We start from the raw sequence: 19,288 nt of genomic DNA, 5'->3' as shown, positions 1-19,288 counted from the left end.
GCGACCACATCCCATGACCTGGGTGGGTTGTCGACGGATTCTCGTTCATGTCTGGGGGATGATGACGGGATGGATCTGAACATATGTAGTGGGGTCTCACGCCCTTGGGGTGGGCCACCAGGCGCGGTTCGTCCCGACGTCTGGGTGGCGCCTTCTTTTCATGTTAAGATCAACACGCATATCTGCCCTTCTCCTGGAGTAGGCATGTCGGCGTGGTTAGGGCACGGGACTGGTTCTGGTCACGCTGGTCCAGATCAGTTGAACCCGTTGTCCGCCGGGGATGCAGATCTGCTGTTCTGGTACCCTGAGGGACTTGGGCTTTTTTCAGGGGGAAAAATGCCAGGTCGGTCTGGGTGTCACAGGGTTAAGCGCTATGGAGACCCTGGTTGGGTATGTTTTTACTCAGCACTGTCGTCATGGCTTACAGCCATGCCATTCTGTACGCGCTCGATCTCGTCGGATCTCGGCCGCTACACAGGTTGGTCCTGGTTAGTACTTGGTTGGGAGACCGCCGGGGAATACCAGGTACGGTGTGCTTAGGGGCTGGTTCTCCATTATTTTTCGCTCCTCTCTCACGCATGGCGAAGAGGGGCCTGTGGGGGTGGTTTTTTGACCTCCTCTGGTGACCCTGTGCTTCCCGTACCGCCAGGCCCGGTCCGAAGTGATGTTTGCGACCCGTAGGCCTGGGTTAACCCTTTTTGGAAACTGAAACACTTGTACTGCGGTATAGCCGGTGTATACCCGCAGGTGTGTTTTGGAGTTTTTTCTTGAGGGGTTATAGGAACAACCACCGCATTGGGTAACACCGAGGTGGTTGATTCCCTGGTGTGTTGGAGCAGTGTCAACTCCCGGGTTCACCGTTTGAGGGTGCCCCTGCACGTTCATGACGTCTGCCAATCGTGTCAGCCTTCTCTGCCTCGACCCCTCTGGGTGGGGGTTGTTAAATGGAGGCTTGGTCATGCAACACCGCCAGCTTACGCTCCTTCCGCCGGGGCGGCTGTGTTCAGCTGTCCCCTCTGGCGCCTGTCTCGTCCGCAGTCTCCAGGCTAGGGTTAACAGCCTGTTGCCTGGTTTTTCCCCGGTGCGCTGCCTGCTTCCGTTGGTTAACCTTTTTTGTGTGCTTACGGCCATGCTGACTGCCTATTCTGCAGGGTCAGTGTGCCAGGCGGTGTACTATTGGGGGGACGGGGCCCGCTTGGCTTACGGCCATACCGACCTGAACACGCCCGGTCTCGTCCGATCTCGGAAGCTGGGCAGGTTCTGGCCTGGTTGGTTCCGCCTGGGAATACCAGGTGCAGTAACTGAGGGGCCTTTGTCCGAATACGCTGGCGATGTGGGGGGCGGGGCACTACGTGCCCACCTGGTGGGGTCTTGATGCTGGCATCATGGACTTCTCCGGGCCCCCATTCCAGGGAGTCCAGTCCTTTTGGTGGGTCTGGGTCTTCCTTCGTGCTCCGCTGCTACGGCCTTGCCACGGGGTTGGGTTTGCCCTTGACCCCGTGATTCTGGGGGCAGTAACGAGGTTGTTCCTCCGTTCGTTCCCGGGTGGCATGCGGGTTGTGCGTGTGTGTAGTCGTGGGGTCAAGCCACGGTCTGCTCACCCTGTGCGTTGAGTTGCTTGAGTGCCTCTTCGCACGGTCGGGTCCGTCGCCCTCCCGTGACGTCCCTAATAGGGGGGCTACCCTCCATTAGGGGGGGTCGGGGGGGCTCGGCCCTCCCTGTTCTGATGGTTTTGGGGGGCTGTCAGCGGGGTGTATTTGTCAGCCAAGTGGCTCCGCTTGGCCTCCCTTGTGCAGAAGGCGATGCCAAGCTAAGCCACTAACGATACAGAACGTTAGGTTATGACTATAACCAAGTTCTGTTAGTTAGGGGCGATGCTTGGCATCGGACGCCGCTGCAGCCCTTGTCCTCACCTTGTGGTGAAAGCTTGGGAAGGAGGAGAGCAGGTGACCACACACCTGCTTATGAAGGTAAGCTGATGAGGGGTGTGGTCAGACTAATACTGGTATTAGAGGTACATTTGTGGTTTATTCAGTACGCGTGCACGTACGCGAGATAGTGCAGAAGGCGATGCCAAGCATCGCCCCTAACTAACAGAACTTGGTTATAGTCATAACCTAACGTTTAACAGCATACTCTATAGATTTTGGAGGCAAAGTAACTGAAAAGTAACCAAGAGTATAGATTACCTTAGAGTAATTAGATATATAGTATGCGAGTACCCTTACGAAAATTGTAGTATGATGCAACGATCAGCTTTACAATTGTACAGGCCATTGTATACAGTAAATAATGTACCATGGTATCACCATTTTAAAGGTTATGCATCACCATAGTACTACTTCTGTATGTAAATAATACCGTGGTATGATCAAATTTAAACCACAACACTGAGGGTAATATTGTGATATTTCCATCATATTTGACCTCACCATTTTACATCATACCATTATTGTAGTGACCACAAAATGATGGAGATACCATGATACTCTTCCGTAAGGGTGGATTACAGTACAGAATACAAAGTAATAATTTGCAATGGATTACATTTGAAAAGTAACCTAGACAAATCTGAGTTACAGTATTGCATAATAAGAATGACATAGTGAGGCAAGCGATACCGGAGTCTTAAGGCGAGCACAGAAAGACTCAGAAGAAGCTTCTATCCCCAGGCCATCAGGCTGCTAAACGAACAATAAACACTATGCAACAACCATCAAATGCACACAGCACACACACCCACACGCACACACTCACTCAAACAAACAACACACTGCAGCACCCACTCTCCACACTTTAGATCACACAAACACACTTTACACTTTATATTTATTGATAAAGGATTTGCACTACAACTCGTACACCTACTGTGAATTGTACCTAAATTGCACCTCGTCCCATTTCTGCCTTGCACTATATAGTATTGTATATTAGTACACTGCACAGTATTGTATATTGTATGGTAACTACGTCTATTCTGCATCGAACATTGTACATATGTCTAAACTGAACACTGTGACCTAATTTTTTTACTTCTAATTTTACTATGTTATTTTATTTCATACTTATCTTGTCTTGCACAGTCTCTGGAGCGTAACAGTAAGAAGCATTTTGTATAAAAGTATTCTGTACTTCTGTATGACAAATATTAAAGAAACTTGAAACTTGAAGAAACTTGAGTGAATAGGTGCTTCTGTGTTGCCATTGTAGTGGCATTGACTTTGAACACAGCAAGCGTGTAAGAGGCCCTGGAATGACAGTCACTCCAGTTCTAATTAGTTTTTCACTGTGCCGTCAGCGGCTGCTTTAATTAACCCTCCTCGACAACAGCCAACTTGTCCCTGGCCTACATACTGGTGAACATTGCAAACATGACGCTTGAAACTGTTCTCTCAGTTTTATTCATTTACTTTACTTTGGCTTCCTCGTCTCTCTCCTCCCCTCATCCGTCCTCGACTAAGAAGACCGGTTGCTTCAAGGTCAACAGCTGCAAATGCGTCATGAAGGACGGGACGGGAGTGATCAACCTGAAGGCTATGGGAGATCCAGAGGGCTTCCTGGGGCGTCTCAAGCCGGTGCCATCAGAGAACGCGCCACCCAGGGCCGAGATCCTCTTGTCCTTCAGCCCTTGCCAGCCCTTCTCAGAGCCAGTGGACCTCGCAGGGACTGAGTGCACCAATGTCGCAGCCTGCCTCATCGTCAGGTATGGTAATGCTAACATATTCAGTGGCAAGATTTCCAAAGTGAACCCTTGTTGCACCGAAGAACCATAATACTGTAACTGCGTTTTTAAATGTTTTGGACAGCACATGAATTTGCAGTTGTTGAGTCAATCCGTATCACTTGGAGTGTGAATTACTCAAAGCACTCGTTCAACCTCTACTGTCTTTAACTATGAATGAACACAGCACTCTAAATTATCACCTTTAGATACGTTTGAAAACGTTGTTCCTCTGAAAACTTAAAACTACAGTTCTTCATCTCAATCTTGATGTTACACTGTTGCAGTTGTCAAGCATTTGATGAACATTATAGCCTTGATAGGTATTCACTTTACATTGCTGTTTGACATTCAAACAAATTGCTTAACTGCACAGGTTCCACAGGCTCAACAGATACATAAGCCGGTACATTAACTACGGACAACATGAAGGGAGTGAGTTCCACTACAACCACAGCATGAAGACACTATCCGTGTCATACTTTGGTAAGATAGAACAGTACGATTCCGTTTCATCTCACTTACCAATTTGCCGTAGTGTATATATGTGGACATAGGTAGCTGCTCTCTCCCTTCTCTCCTAGGCCTGGACTCTGAAGTCCACCCCCTGACGATAGTGCATTATCACTGCAGTCCCAATGAGTCCGCATCCTTCATCCAAGCCCAGAGCTTTGGCGCAGACCAGTCCCTGCAGATCTGGGTAGAGTCTCCTTGTGCGTGTGCCAACGCCTGCGCCATGGGAGACCTGGGTCCCGGCACCATCTTCCTCATCATCCTCTCCCTCAGCGCCACTGCCTACTTCATCCTTGGTACGTGTTAATACATAAGACAGACACCGGTGTCAGGGTTGTTTATTTCACCGTCTTTAAAAATTTCTTGTTCTCCCTCTCCGCAGGCTCCTGTGCTCTGAGGCCCTTCAGGAACAGCAGTGGGGTACAGATCTCTCCGGAGGAGAGCATCTGGTGTATGCTGTGCTATCTCTTCACCGAGAGGGAGAAGACGGCGGGGGGGAGGAGGAAGAGATACTACTCCATGAGAGAGGACACACTGTGAGTGATGGGGAGAGCCAGGTCACATGACCTCATACATGACTTGCTCCCATCTCTGGATAGTGTCTTATTCAGACAGACAGAGGATATTTAGCCTCACAAGCCAGAAGAATCCTGCATGATTTCACAGCGTTTGTGAAATCATGCAGGATTCTTCTGGATTGTGAGGCTAGAGGATATTCAGACTTCATGGAAATGTTAAGATTTTGTGGCTGTTTAGCTACTTTCTTTGCCAATAAAAAAAATATTATTTGTGACGATGACACTACATAAAACCATCCGTTATAGAAGATATATGGATAGATTACAAATGTGCTACTTCACTGTTGGCTAAATAAAACACTAAACACATAACACAGAATTTTATATTTTATTTTATAGTTTATAAAACATTTCTAGATAATTGCAAAAATACTACATAGCAACTCAAGTGGTCATTAGAAGAATACAGTACATGTTATTATGAATTCTTGTTCCGCTAACTTTGTTAGAATAGAATTACAAACAGAAAAGAAAAAAAAAAACTAAATTCTGTGCAGGACATGGGTTGTGTGCATAGCTTCAAACCCTTTGAAAAATAAAATGCAGATAGCACCACATTCCAGAGGACATCAGTGGTTTCTCCAAAGAGTTAAGTGTCTCAATATAAGCCAACACCCAAGCCATGTGCATATTAAACGTAACTGGTACAAAAGACAACCATTAGTGGAAGACTTCCCAGGAAGACAAGTGATAAACCCTCTGTATTGTGCTGTATTTACAACCATATACTATGATGATAGACTGCAACAATCTGTGGACAGCATCCCATCACAGTTCAGACACATTTGTGCTGCATCATTATGCAACTTCAGTGTCCAAATAGAAGACTTCTATGTATACTATTCAGTACATGCCATTACCATAAAAAAAAACTAAACACAAAAAAGAACATAAACCAGCCAGCTGGTTGAGGACATTACAATATTTCATTGAGTTTTAGGTTTGGAACCATCAAGTAGTGTAGAAACTCCACTGATGAGACTAACGTTTAGTCCCTTTTCCATCTCCTTGGTGTTTTGTCAATCTGAAAATATATAGGTGTAAACCGTGCAGGTCTGTTTAACCTAAAGTAGCCTAAACATCTTCTCGTATATATCTGTAAACCACCAGAGGGCCTTGAGTCATGCAAAACGAAACAGCAGGCCGTGGCTCCATGACAGAAAACCCAATTATACATTACACTGTGACCAGGACAACATCTCTCTTCTCTCCATCATCAGCACTCCATAATCACAGTTCATCTGGTGCTTTAGGCTCACTCCGGAGAAACACATACTTTAAAAGGCACCATGTGATTATGCCATTACATCCCTAATCAACAGGGAATGGTTATTATTTACGAACAGAAAGAGCCTAAAGCACAACTGTCCTTTTCCACCATGTCATTACTGTGTCAACAGAATGCCTATTGCTGTCAAGTGAAGGAGGAGGAGAAATGCCACTGGCTCTCATTGAAAAACCACAAGAAATTGCCTTTGTTAAAATGCCAGATTATAACAAATATTCTTAATTTTGAGGTGATAGTAAAATCAATTGACTAACATAACATCGCATAGACATCGGCAGGCCTGATTTTGTAATTCACCAGAACCATTGTAATAACAAAAAAATAGCATTTTGAATAGCTAACCTCCTGACAATCGGTTTGCAAAGCAACAGAATGGTGAAATAGGGCAATTTAGAGTCTGTGCCTACATGGTGCATAGTCACATTCTAGGACGTGTCACAGACAGTTTCAAAGTGACTAAATCCACAATGTTGCACAACCACTGGAAACTATCTGCAGGTGTGCGTCTTATGGCCCAATTCCAAGTTGTATATATTGTTGTCTGTTAAAGAAATGTGGGGTAAAAAGGAGTTTGTAGGCCAAAGGACACACATACAGGCAAGCATCCTGACCACCTATAGTATGAAAAGCTATAGATAGCTATAGCACTGATAGGATTCCATGCAGTCACAGACAACCTGTGCCGACACCCGAAATACCATACTACTGTTGAATGGAGTATGAATAAGACACTATTGCAGCACATAAAAACATACATATCACATAGTGCAAACAAGACTAGTGTAAGTAGTCAGAGGGCCAACAGAGGCCTGATCAGATCCAGTCCGGCTTCTCCTCTCATGGCACACAGCTCAGCTGAAGCTCCAGGAGATCAGCCACTGTGACCTCAGTACTCTGGCTGCAGACCCTTAATGGCTCTCTATGACCACCGGCTCATACACACCAGCAGACACCCTAAAAGAATGAGAAAAACACATTGGTACGAGTGAGGAACCATCAACATCAAACTACGTTTCCAGGAACTAAAATGTTCATTCAGTCCATTGTTTCACAGCATTTCCACCACAATCTAAAGATCCACGAAGATTAGGCAAATTAGTCAGATGACGTATGAAAAAGGTCTCAGACATTCCAGTTAACTATATTGGAACACGACAAACAATTTTCTCTGATCATATATTTTCCATATATTGGTGCAACTGGATTGTTTTTTGTGAACCGTTTAGGAGCACGGACAGGTGACCAGATAGGACTGTACCGAATGTAATTTTTTAACATTCAAAGCTTCTATTGAAGTATTCGAACGAAGCTTCAAATGTCTGTCGTCATATTTTATGACTTAATCAAACAAAATAATAAAAAAAAATTAACACTTTGAGTGCCAGCAGGGGGCGCACGATTTAGCGCTTGAGTGCCAACGCTCTATTCAATGAGAGGGCGAGCACATTTGCGAACGCATAAACTATATCTTAAATTATGGCTATGTGTCTAATACGCCCGTCGCTTATCAATGACTTACTTCCAGTCAACATTGTTGAAACGGATTTTTTTTTTTTTGTAGGTACATTTTTGTTTTATACCATTTTGAAAAACGCTCGTTTTTGGAAATTTTCCGGAAAAAAGTGATTCTGCAGGAATCACCCTTTACTGGAATACACAAAAAACTGTCATTTTTCTGCCTATTTATAGGCAGCGGCTACTAACGTTAGCCAGTTGATCAATTCAATTCATGTCTCCTCCTCGACTTCCACTGTTTGTTGATAACTGACGCGGCTCTCGCCTTCTGTAGTAGCGAAGCAAAGATAGTATCTGCTGTGTGCAGTGCACTGCTGACAGAAGTGGATGAGAGGAAATTATATGAATGAATCGGTTTTGACCAATGCAAAGACGCCAACAACAGATGCATCGCAAGTTCAACCTGAATTCTAGCCGATGTGCACTTATTCCACCGATGCACTCGCATCTTGAATGTTTATGCCGGTGCATCGATGCGAATCGGTGAATCTTAACATCACTAACATACACACATATGGGACACGTTGATATATCTGTGAAAAAAGCTCTGATTATCCCAAGACTGGAAAAATAGATTCCTTACCTCAGATCAGATGTTCTCCAAAAAGATTATTCCAATTCCTGATCGCCATTCCAAATATCGATCGCGTTTATTGATCCAACGCTGGGTGCTCAAAAGACATATTCCACGCTGTTCTGAGGGACCACAAAGACTGCAATCGGCTCGGATTACATGCCTGACAAGTAAAATGTGGATTCCGGATTTTCTTTTCCCCATGCGTTTTCATTCAGTCCAAGGGTGCATTATCATCCGGGAGACGATAGGGGGCGTATTTTACCTGTTCGAGCTCAGAGAGAGTCCCAGTGGTAACGTGAGGCTAGATTGATGAAAAATGTATGAAAATCGCTAATAAAAAAAATACGATTAATAACGAGATTTTACTTGTCGTTGGCACTGAACGGTTAGCATGAAACAACGAGAATTCTCGTCGTTGGCACTCAAAGTGTTAACACATTCCCCACCAACAACGTTTATATATACACGTTTGGCCGACAACACCAACGTTATTTGGTCCGTTTTCCTTTTTTTCGATTTTAATATTCTAATATGTCACGGACCTGTATGTTGCCGTTAAAAGGCATACTGGGACCCCGAGGGTGCAGTACCAGCCAGATCCTCCCAGGTGGCAGTATCGAGAGTGCAGTAAACCCTGTTCCAGACCGTGTGTTACGTTTAAACCGCTCCGGGCGCAGTTTTTTAGTACAGGGAAGCCTAGAGGTTCACTCGGTCACATTGAAAAGTGTCCGGGACGCGTCTATTCGAAGCCCAAACAACTCCTGCTTCCGCATTCGAGTTTTGCGCTCTGATTGGCCACTGACCAACGGTATTACGCCCCCCTTATCTACGCCAGTTCTGCACGCCCAACTCTGCAGCCTGCTCGCTAGTCCTGCCTCTACTAACAGCCTGCATTATCCAATTCATATCAATCGAAATAACGTATTGTTTTCATCTCTCTATATTAACGGCTCGCTAGTTCTGCCTCTACTAATAGCCTGCATTATCCAATTCATATCAATCGAAATAACGTATTGTTTTCATCTCTCTATATTAACGTGATTCCATCAACACAACATAAATGTTCAAAACACGACAAGACAGTTTGCATCACTTCCCACGGTTCTCGGCACTTATTCTACCGGTAGTGCGGTAGTTGTTGCCACGGTATTGGGTCTTTGGGTGAATACTTCATTGGCGTGGGAAGAAGAACACTGATAGCGGGGTGTGGACCGTCCCGCGAGCCCCAGACCACCGTCCCGCGAGCCCCAGAGTTTATGGAATCACGTTAATATAGAGAGGATTGATATGAATTGGATAATGCAGGCTGTTAGTAGAGGCAGAACTAGCGAGCCGTTAATATAGAGAGATACGTTATTTCGATTGATATGAATTGGATAATGCAGGCTGTTAGTAGAGGCAGAACTAGCGAGCCGTTAATATAGAGAGATACGTTATTTCGATTGATATGAATTGGATAATGCAGGCTGTTAGTAGAGGCAGAACTAGCGAGCCGTTAATATAGAGAGATGAAAACAATACGTTATTTCGATTGATATGAATTGGATAATGCAGGCTGTTAGTAGAGGCAGAACTAGCGAGCCGTTAATATAGAGAGATGAAAACAATACGTTATTTCGATTGATATGAATTGGATAATGCAGGCTGTTAGTAGAGGCAGGACTAGCGAGCAGGCTGCAGAGTTGGGCATGCAGAACTGGCGTAGATAAGGGGGGCGTAATACCGTAGGTCAGTGGCCAATCAGAGCGCAAAACTCGAACGCGGAAGCAGGAGTTGTTTGGGCTTCGAATAGACGCGTCCGGGACACGCGATGCATGTGTTGTGCCAGATTATGTCGTGGACCAGATGGACATCAGATGGCGATCAAATAATTGGAATATTCTTTTTGGAATAGCCCCGGTCAAAGGTAAGGACTATCTGACGTCAATTCCAGCTTGATCTTACAATGTTCTCGTACCGATCCAGCTGATCAGCGTGTGTAGTGTTCACAACGAATGCCGTTACTGGCAATCAAAGCATCAGAAACTACCCCCCCCCCCACCCTTTCATGCATTCATGATGAAACATAATACCTATTATATACATTTGATTTGGAATGTACGCCAATGCTGTTAGTAGAATTCACATTGCGCCCTATAACTCAGCCTCCCAGGAATTAGACCGGATCACTCCAAAACTATACTTATATTCACCACGGGATAACTCACAAATTTATTCATGAAAAAATTTATTCTTTTTTGCATATTGGACAGAAGATAGTTACTGTCAAATTACCATAGTATTGTATCCATAGCTATAATATAGAATATAGATATAGCTCTACAAACAAGGTGACGCACTCCTATCTTTTAAAGCGTGGCCTAGCTAAGAACAGGATAAGGCTAATAGCTGGCAGTGAATTAGTTAATATCCTTTTTTTTGTGAACACATTTTTTTATAATTTTTTTGACGACATAAAACTAAACATACAAGTATTAACAGTAAATATCCACAATAAATCACAGGATTATACATTCCAATATTTGAATCAATATAGATGTAGTTTACGAGATATATACATAATACTTGCAATACAATACATACATATGCTCTTGCTCGCTCTTCTTCCCCCCCCTCAGGACCCCCCTTGGATAATCCATCCATTATTTAGTTTCTAACCAAGGATTACAATTCATATGCTAACCTTTATTCCCTCCACCACTTCTAACCAGATTGCAATGCTGGCTTCATTGACACCTACAATTCTTGCTGTAGATATCTCTAGATAAATCACATCGAGATAAATTAGTTAATATCCTCAAACTAAATCCTCAATTTGAATAAAGTGATTCATCTGATTAAATTAGTATTTTTTTTTATTAAATCAACTTTCTTTAATGAATATAACTCATCAGTTTCGTCAACATAAATAATCCAATAAGGGCACGGTTGGTACGAAAGTGATGGTGACACCTTGATTAGATGGAGCGCAGAGTGCCAAACGGATGCAGATAGGCTACATCATTTATAATAAATGTTTTATTTAAATGTACTATAATACTATAATATTAGTGTTTAGCCTATCTTTATCTGCAACTGTGAAAAAAAAAACATTCGTTTAAACAGAATGAATAGACACATAAAAAAAAGATATTATATAAAAGATGTATTAAAAATTCGAATGTTGATTTAGAATTCGAATGTCAACATCATGATTGAAGCTTTGAAGCATTCGGTACAGCCCTACCAGATAGCAAACAACAAAACTGCCAATCAGATGACTCGTAGTATTTCCAAATGTGGCTTTGTAGATTGTTTGGAATGCTAATCACTCTCTCTGCGCCCAATGGGTTCCAAACTCTGTCATCATTGTGGAATTATTGGCTCTTTTCATCTCAAGGAATAGGCTTGCATTTGACTTTCAATCCGCTATGAAATTAAAGTGACACCAGGTGTTAATTCTATCCTATTTTATCAGATGCATTTTGGAAATCATCTATAATCACAACCCTGCTTCGCTTACAATGTTGTTGTAAACGAAGAGCTTCGCTGAAAAGAATAAATGTTTGAAAACTTCTAATACGAGTTTCACTCATAGAACTAACATTTGGTTTGACCCTGACCTAGTAATAACTAATAAGCAATAGAGAACTTTAGAAATACAAACATGAGATTGTTCTGACAGCACAATATTGATGTAACCAAGAGATTCTCTGGGGGGGGGGGGGGGTGTTTTTAATGCATAGGTATATCAATGAACAAAAAACCAACCAACCAATCAGAATATTCACCTGCCAACCCCCTGTACTTTTGGAAAGTACTACTTCTTTTTTCGGAAGTAAAAGAATGTCCCCAAAACTAATTTAGACCCTGGTCCCTGTGATGGAAACACACAAGTTCCTCAAAAGGTTTCTAGTTCCTGGGGAAAGTTCCTGCGGTCAAAACGGGGGTTCTGTGTCATACTAGCTCCCGCTCAGCGTCTATTGCATATATCTCGCTTCAGCGTATATCCACTGAATACATTTCAAAATGTACCTTTACATGCCAGCATTCATCTGGCCACACCCCCATCCGCTTACCTACATAAGCAGGGATGGGACCACACACTCATCTTCTTCTCAAATTTCATCACAAACTAAGTGCTGCTCACATGCCCACTTGACGTGGAGAAAAATATTTACTCTGAGGAAAGGAAGAACAAGGAGATACGTTGACATCATATCTTTATTTTCTCTCACTATTTTCGAGAAAATACGGCGATATTGTCTTCGTACTGGAGTGTCTGGAAGATGATGATCATTCTAAAAATCCTCCACCGGTTTTCGTATTGGGAGCACGCCGCTGCATGCCTCCCAACTGCAGTTCCTTGCTGTGGCTGGTTGCGGTAAAACCTTTCAGCGGCAGCTGGACTGTAGGACGCGCCGCTGTTGTGAGGAGCGGTGGGTTCCAGGTTGGTGAGTGATGTTTTGCTTGCGAGCTCCACTTGTCGGTTAGTGCTATGGGGGCTAGCTGACAATGTTTACGAACACCGGCCCCAGATTAAGGGTCCTTTGTTCAAGCCTCTTAGGCAACGGCAGAGGACCTTGGTCTGAAGCCCATTATAGTTAACTAGTGGGCCACGACCAGTAACACTGGTGATCCCTGTGTTTTCTGGACGAGTGGATGTTTCTCTGTCACCGTGAGGCCCCGTCTTTCATATACAAATGAGAGTATTCCCTCACGAGGAAATATGGGCATGGATGTTCGTTAGTGGAAGATCTGTGTTCAAGTCAGCTACAGCCCAGATGGGAATTGTGCTGGCCCCGCCGGGTGTTGGTAAAATCACCGTTGTAAAACTGTGTTAACATTTCGTTTCTCTTCTCTCTTAAACAGTGAGGAGGGTTTCAGAACGGCGGCCTGTCTGAGTGATTGTTATATCATTGTGTACAAGTTCAGGTGATAGCTGCTTAGCTTACGTGCTAGTGGTGGCCTACTGTTAGCCAGTCAGCTGTTAGCTGCGGCGCTAGCCTGTTGTGATCACTAGGCTAGGAAACGTTAGCTTGCGTGCTAGTTGTGGCCTACCTAGGCTAGGCTAGGAAACGTTAGCTTGCTGCTATCGGCCGAGGGCGGCCGTTAGCTTAATGCTACACTGTTGAACGTGCTTTGATTATAACATGTTTTAAACACTCTCGACTACGACGTCATCTTTGACAGAGGATGTTCGTCGAACCTGCCCTGAGCCAGGACGGCAAGGACTGCGTCAACAAGGGGGACCGTAGCGGCGGGATGGAGCGGCGACGCTGCCCAGGTCGACAACACAGAACGGCTGTGTTTACTACGGTGCCTTGTTAGAGACTGCAGTTTCGCTTGATCTGCGCTCAAGGTAGGCAAGGTCCGGACCAGACCTTGAGCACTTCTTCTTGCTTTCCCTTCTAAATGTTTTGTAAATAACGATGTTTTCCAAAACGAGTGTTGCTGCACTACATTTAGGATACGATGCGAGTTATGTGTGAATTGTCTTGTCACTGGTATTTAGCTTCTCCATGCAAATCGTTACAGATGTGAAAATGATCTGGTTTGTTGTGTTGAGAAACATCATGTGTGTTTATGTACTGTGTACTCACAACTAAGGGGGTTAAACTAACCTATAAAGCTATGCTTAGTGACATACGAGTAAAGAATGATTCTTTTCTCAGCCTGTAATGACAATGAACAGTGTGTTCACATATTAACAGGTTTACCTGTTCAACTGGCCGTATTAAGGGTAAAGTAGGAGGGTTGTGTTTCCCCCCGGTTCCCTGGGGACTTCTTCGTCCTCCTCTCAGACATGTTGTTACACTTTATTGTGTCACTGTGTGGTAGGGATATGATGTAAACCTTAGCTTGATTGCTGAGGTTGTGCTAAAACAGCTTGAGGAACTTTATTTTCCTAAAGGAAAAGATTGTTTGGTCGCTTTTCGTGTGTGCTTAGCAAGGCCTGTGGCCGATACTAATCGAGAATTATGTATTCTCTCATTATGAAAAACGGCGTTCCTCTGTAGAGTGTTTTTGCCATTTTTTGTAGGTGATGGGTTGTGTGTGTCATGTGACCTACAACTGGGTTGGGCTGGCCGCAGAAGCACATGTGTAAGTTTGGTACTGGGGCTCTTGGAGAGCCCTCTCTATTCTGTGTTTTTTCCTTAGTAAAAATCAGATAGCAGGTTAGCACATGCGCTGTGTGAAGCTGTTAGACGCTTCATGGAGCTGACTATGACTGTGTCATACTCTCTTTTTGTCATTACATCGTATCATGGGTCGTAAAGGGGTGAACTGGTAACCTTTCCTCCCCCTTTTTTCTGTTGGTCAGGGGTAAACCCACCTGTCCTTCAAGGTTCCTGTCACGTTGCGGTTCGGCATGTTACAGGGTGAGGGGGGGGGGGGGGGGGGGGGGGGGGAGTTTCCTGGTCCCACGCCCTGGAATATTGGGCGTGTGCACCGCAGAAATTCCCCCGCCTTAGAGTACGTCACTGTGCGCGTCTCTGTTGGTAGGACTTCGTGTGCTGTTCAGGTCCATGTGATGGATCTGTTTCGGGGGGTGGTCAGGGCTCCTCCTCACGAAGCTCCTATTCGGGCCTTCTGTGAGTTGGGACTCTCCTTCCATGTGAGGGAGCCTCCTTCAGAGTACAGAGCCTCCTCCTCAGATTGTCAAGGTGAGTGGAACCTCAAGAAGGAGTCCTACTCTATTGTGTGTGTATTCGATTCAATTCGATTATTGAGTGTGTATGGGTTCAGTGCCTCCTCCCCGGAGAGCCCTAAAATTTTTTTACATGGCTCAAGGTGCAATATATTCTTTTCAATCTGTACAGCTCGCGTGGGAAGTCTTGCGTGGGATTTCCGTCTCCTTCCTATGGGAGGGTGGTGGGATGTAAAAATGTGAAAAAATTGTACCCCCGGCTGTGTAGACTGGGATACATACTGTTGGTGCTTCCTTCTTTTCTATTAAAAAGAGTTGGAGTTAGGAAGTATCACACCCCTCTTGTCGTTCCCCTGGGCGCCTTGGGGATTCAATGACAGGTCTAAATAGCCTGTTCATTGATGTGGTTGTGTTCCGACGCACGCATAGTGCTAGCTCGGGGTGTTCTGTAATAAGGCGACTGACTGGCACGCCTTGGTTGCTTGAGGTTAAAACGGCGTTTTTATAAAGCAACTGGGATGGAGGTTTTTTCCTCTTCCGACGACCTGTTTTGGTTATCGACGGATTCTCGTTCATATCTGGGGGAAGATGATGGAATGGATCTGAACATATGTAGAGGGGTCTCACGCCCTGGGGGTGGGCCACCAGGCGCGGTTCGCCCCGAACGTCTGGGTGGCGCCTTCTTTTCATGTTTAAGATCAACACGCATATCTGCCCCTTCTCCTGGAGTAGGCATGCCGGCGTGGTTAGGGCACGGGACTGGTTCTGGTCACGCTGGTCCGGATCAGTTAAACCCGTTGTCCGCCGGGGATGCAGATCTGCTGTTCTGGTACCCTGATTTTTCAGGGGGGAAAATGCCAGGTCGGTCCGGGTGTCACAGGGTTAAGCGCTATGGAGACCCTAGTTGGGTATATTTTTTACTCTGCACTGTCGTAATGGCTTACGGCCATGCCAACCTGTACACGCTCGATCTCGTCAGATCTCGGCCGCTACGCAGGTTGGTCCTGGTTAGTACTTGGTTGGGAGACCGCCTGGGAATACCAAGTACGGTGTGCTTGGGGCTGGTTCTCCATTCTTTTCACTCCTCTCTCACGCATGGCGAAGAGGGGCCTGTTGGGGTGGTCTTTGACCTCCTCGGGGGACCCTGTGCTCCCCGTATCACCGGGCCCGGTCCGAAGTAATGTTTTCGTTGACCCGTAGGCCCGGGATAACCCTGTTGGAAACTGGAACACGGGTACTGCGGTAGTGCCGCAGGTATGTTTTGGAGTTTTTTCCTGAGGGGTTATGGGACCAACCACCGCATAGGGTAACGACTAGGTGGTTGGTTCTCTGGTGTGTTGGAGCAGTGTCAACTCCCGGGTTAACCGGTTGAGGGTGCCCCTGCACGTTCATGACGTCTGCCAATCGTGTCAGCCTTCTCTGCCTCAACCCCTCTGGGTGGGTTTTTTTTAAATGGCTTGGTCATGCAACAACGCCAGCATGCGCCCCTTCCGCCGGGGCGGCTGTGTTCAGCTGTCCCCTCTGGCGCCTGTCTCGTCCGCAGTCTCCAGGATCGGGTTAACAGCCTGTTGCCTGGTTTTCCCCGGTACGCTGCCTGCTTCCGTTGGTTAACCTTTTTGTGTGCTTACGGCCATGCTGACTGCCTGTTCTGCAGGGTCAGTGTGCCAGGCGGTGTACTATTGGGGGGACAGGGCCCGCTCGGCTGAGGGGCCTTTGTCCGAATACGCTGGCGATGTGGGGGGCGGGGTCACTATGTGCCCACCTGGTGGGGTCTTGATGCTGGCATCATGGACTTCTCCAGGCCCCCGTTCCAGGGGGTCCAGTCCCTTTGGTGGGTCTGGGCCTTCCTTCGCGCTCCGCTGCTACGGCCTTGCCACGGGGTTGGGTTTGCCCTTGACCCCATGATTCTGGGGGCAGTAACGAGGTTGTTCCCTCCGTTCGTTCCCGGGTGGCATGCGGGTTGTGCGTGTGTGTAGTCGTGGGGTCAGGCCATGGTCTGCTCACCCTGTGCGTTGAGTTGCTCGAGTGCCTCTTCGCAAGGTCGGGTCCGTCGCCCTCCCGGGGACCTCCAATAGGGGGGGTGCCTTCCATTAGGGGGGGTCCGGGGGGGCTCGGCCCTCCCTGTTCTGATGGTTGTGGGGGGCCTCAGCGGGGTTCATTTGTCGAGCTTCTAGCTCCCGCTCAGCTCCTGTTATGCAATAGACGCTGAGCGGGAGCTAGTATGACACAGAACGTTAGGTTATGTATATAACCAAGTTCTGTTAATACTAGTGACGCTCAGCGTCTAGACGCCGCTGCGGCCCTTGATTTTTCATTGTGGTGAAATTTGTTGGGAAGGAGATGAGTGTGTGGTCCCATCCCTGCTTATGTAGGTAAGCGGATGGGGGTGTGGCCAGATGAATGCTGGCATGTAAAGGTACATTTTGAAATGTATTCAGTGTATATACGCTGAAGCGACATATATGCAATAGACGCTGAGCGTCACTAGTATTAACAGAACTTGGTTATATACATAACCTAACGTTAAGTGTTCTGATAAATACATAACTATGTTACCAGTGGCCTGACAGACATGTTTAAACATGACTGTATGGTAGAAAAGGGTAACCACTGCGCTCAGACAGGTGCGTAGTCCAATATTAATTATGCAAAAAAGGGAGGTAGGGACCGCACTCTGAATATCGTTGGTTTTTATTTTCAAAGGACACAAAACGTTTTCAGCCACACACTGATGAAGGCCGGATGGCTGAAAAGTGAAAACGTTTTGTGTCCTTTGAAAATAAAAACCAACGATATTCAGAGTGCGGTCCCTACCTCCCTTTTTTGCATAAACATGACTGTACTCAGACATCTGTATTCCCTGTGTTTGTTTCTGACTCACTGTGTATGAGTGAGAGACAGACAGACAGACAGACAGACAGACAGACAGACAGACAGACAGACAGACAGACAGACAGACAGACAGACAGACAGACAGACAGACAGACAGACAGACAGACAGACAGACAGAGAGAGAGAGAGATCTCACTGTATGAGTGTGAGAGACAGACCGAGAGAGAGAGATCTCACTGTATGAGTGTGAGAGACAGAGAGAGAGAGAGAGAGAGAGACAGAGAGAGCTCACTGTATGAGTGTGAGAAATAGACAGAGAGAGATCTCACTGTATTAGTGTGAGAGACAGACAGAGAGAGAGAGAGAGAGATCTCACTGTATGAGTGTGAGAGACAGACAGAGAGAGTGATATCTCACTGTATGAGTGTGAGAGACAGACGGAGAGAGATCTCACTGTGAGAGACAGACAGAGAGAGAGATCTCACTGTGAGAGACAGAGATCTCACTGTATGAGTGTGAGAGACAGACAGAGAGAGATCTCACTGTGAGAGACAGACAGAGAGAGAGATCTCACTGTATGAGTGTGAGAGACAGACAGACAGAGAGAGATCTCACTGTATGAGTGTGAGAGACGGAGAGAGATCTCACTGTATGAGTGTGAGAGACAGACAGAGAGAGATCTCACTGTGAGAGACAGACAGAGAGAGAGATCTCACTGTATGAGTGTGAGAGACAGACAGAGAGAGAGATCACTGTGAGAGACAGACAGAGAGAGAGATCTCACTGTATGAGTGTGAGAGACAGACAGACAGAGAGAGAGAGAGATCACTGTGAGAGACAGACAGAGAGAGATCTCACTGTATGAGTGTGAGAGACGGAGAGAGATCTCACTGTATGAGTGAGAGACAGAGAGAGATCTCACTGTATGAGTGTGAGAGACAGACAGAGAGAGATCTCACTGTGAGAGACAGACAGAGAGAGAGATCTCACTGTATGAGTGTGAGAGACAGACAGAGAGAGATCACTGTGAGAGACAGACAGAGAGAGAGATCTCACTGTATGAGTGTGAGAGACAGACAGACAGAGAGAGAGAGAGATCACTGTGAGAGACAGACAGAGAGAGATCTCACTGTATGAGTGTGAGAGACAGAGAGAGATCTCACTGTATGAGTGTGAGAGACAGACAGAGAGAGATCTCACTGTATGAGTGTGAGAGACAGAGAGAGATCTCACTGTATGAGTGTGAGAGACGGAGAGAGATCTCACTGTATGAGTGTGAGAGACAGAGAGAGATCTCACTGTATGAGTGTGAGAGACAGACAGAGAGAGATCTCACTGTATGAGTGTGAGAGACAGAGAGAGATCTCACTGTATGAGTGTGAGAGACGGAGAGAGATCTCACTGTATGAGTGTGAGAGACAGAGAGAGATCTCACTGTATGAGTGTGAGAGACAGACAGAGAGAGATCTCACTGTATGAGTGTGAGAGACAGACAGAGAGTCAGATCAATCTCACCTGTTGCCAAGCCTTATGCCATTAAGTGCAGTTGTCCCGTCCCTGCTGACAAACAGTCGAAGGTTGCTGTCTGAGAATGAGAGACAAAGAGGACATTGACATAAGCAAGACATAACCA

At 45.9% G+C, this 19,288-nt stretch overlaps 1 protein-coding gene across 1 annotated transcript in view; it reads right to left on the bottom strand.

The window, feature by feature from the left end:
* Nucleotides 1-5,126: 5,126 nt before the first annotated feature.
* The window catches only part of eeig1a (estrogen-induced osteoclastogenesis regulator 1a), a 37,079-nt gene continuing 22,917 nt past the window's right edge, over nt 5,127-19,288 (bottom strand). Inside the window, exons 11-12 of the mRNA XM_084318241.1 lie at nt 19,171-19,240; nt 5,127-7,054 (exon numbers count right to left, since the gene is read on the bottom strand). Of these exons, the coding sequence (XP_084174367.1) occupies nt 7,009-7,054; nt 19,171-19,240 (116 nt within the window). The 3' untranslated portion in view covers nt 5,127-7,008. The remainder of the gene's footprint in view (nt 7,055-19,170; nt 19,241-19,288) is intronic.

The sequence above is a fragment of the Notolepis coatsorum genome, assembly GCF_963971535.1.
Source record: "Notolepis coatsorum genome assembly, chromosome: 1".
Classification (NCBI taxonomy): Eukaryota; Metazoa; Chordata; class Actinopteri; order Aulopiformes; family Paralepididae; genus Notolepis; species Notolepis coatsorum.
Note: the sequence above shows the minus strand (reverse complement) of the source record. Positions and strands in the feature narration are given on the sequence as shown.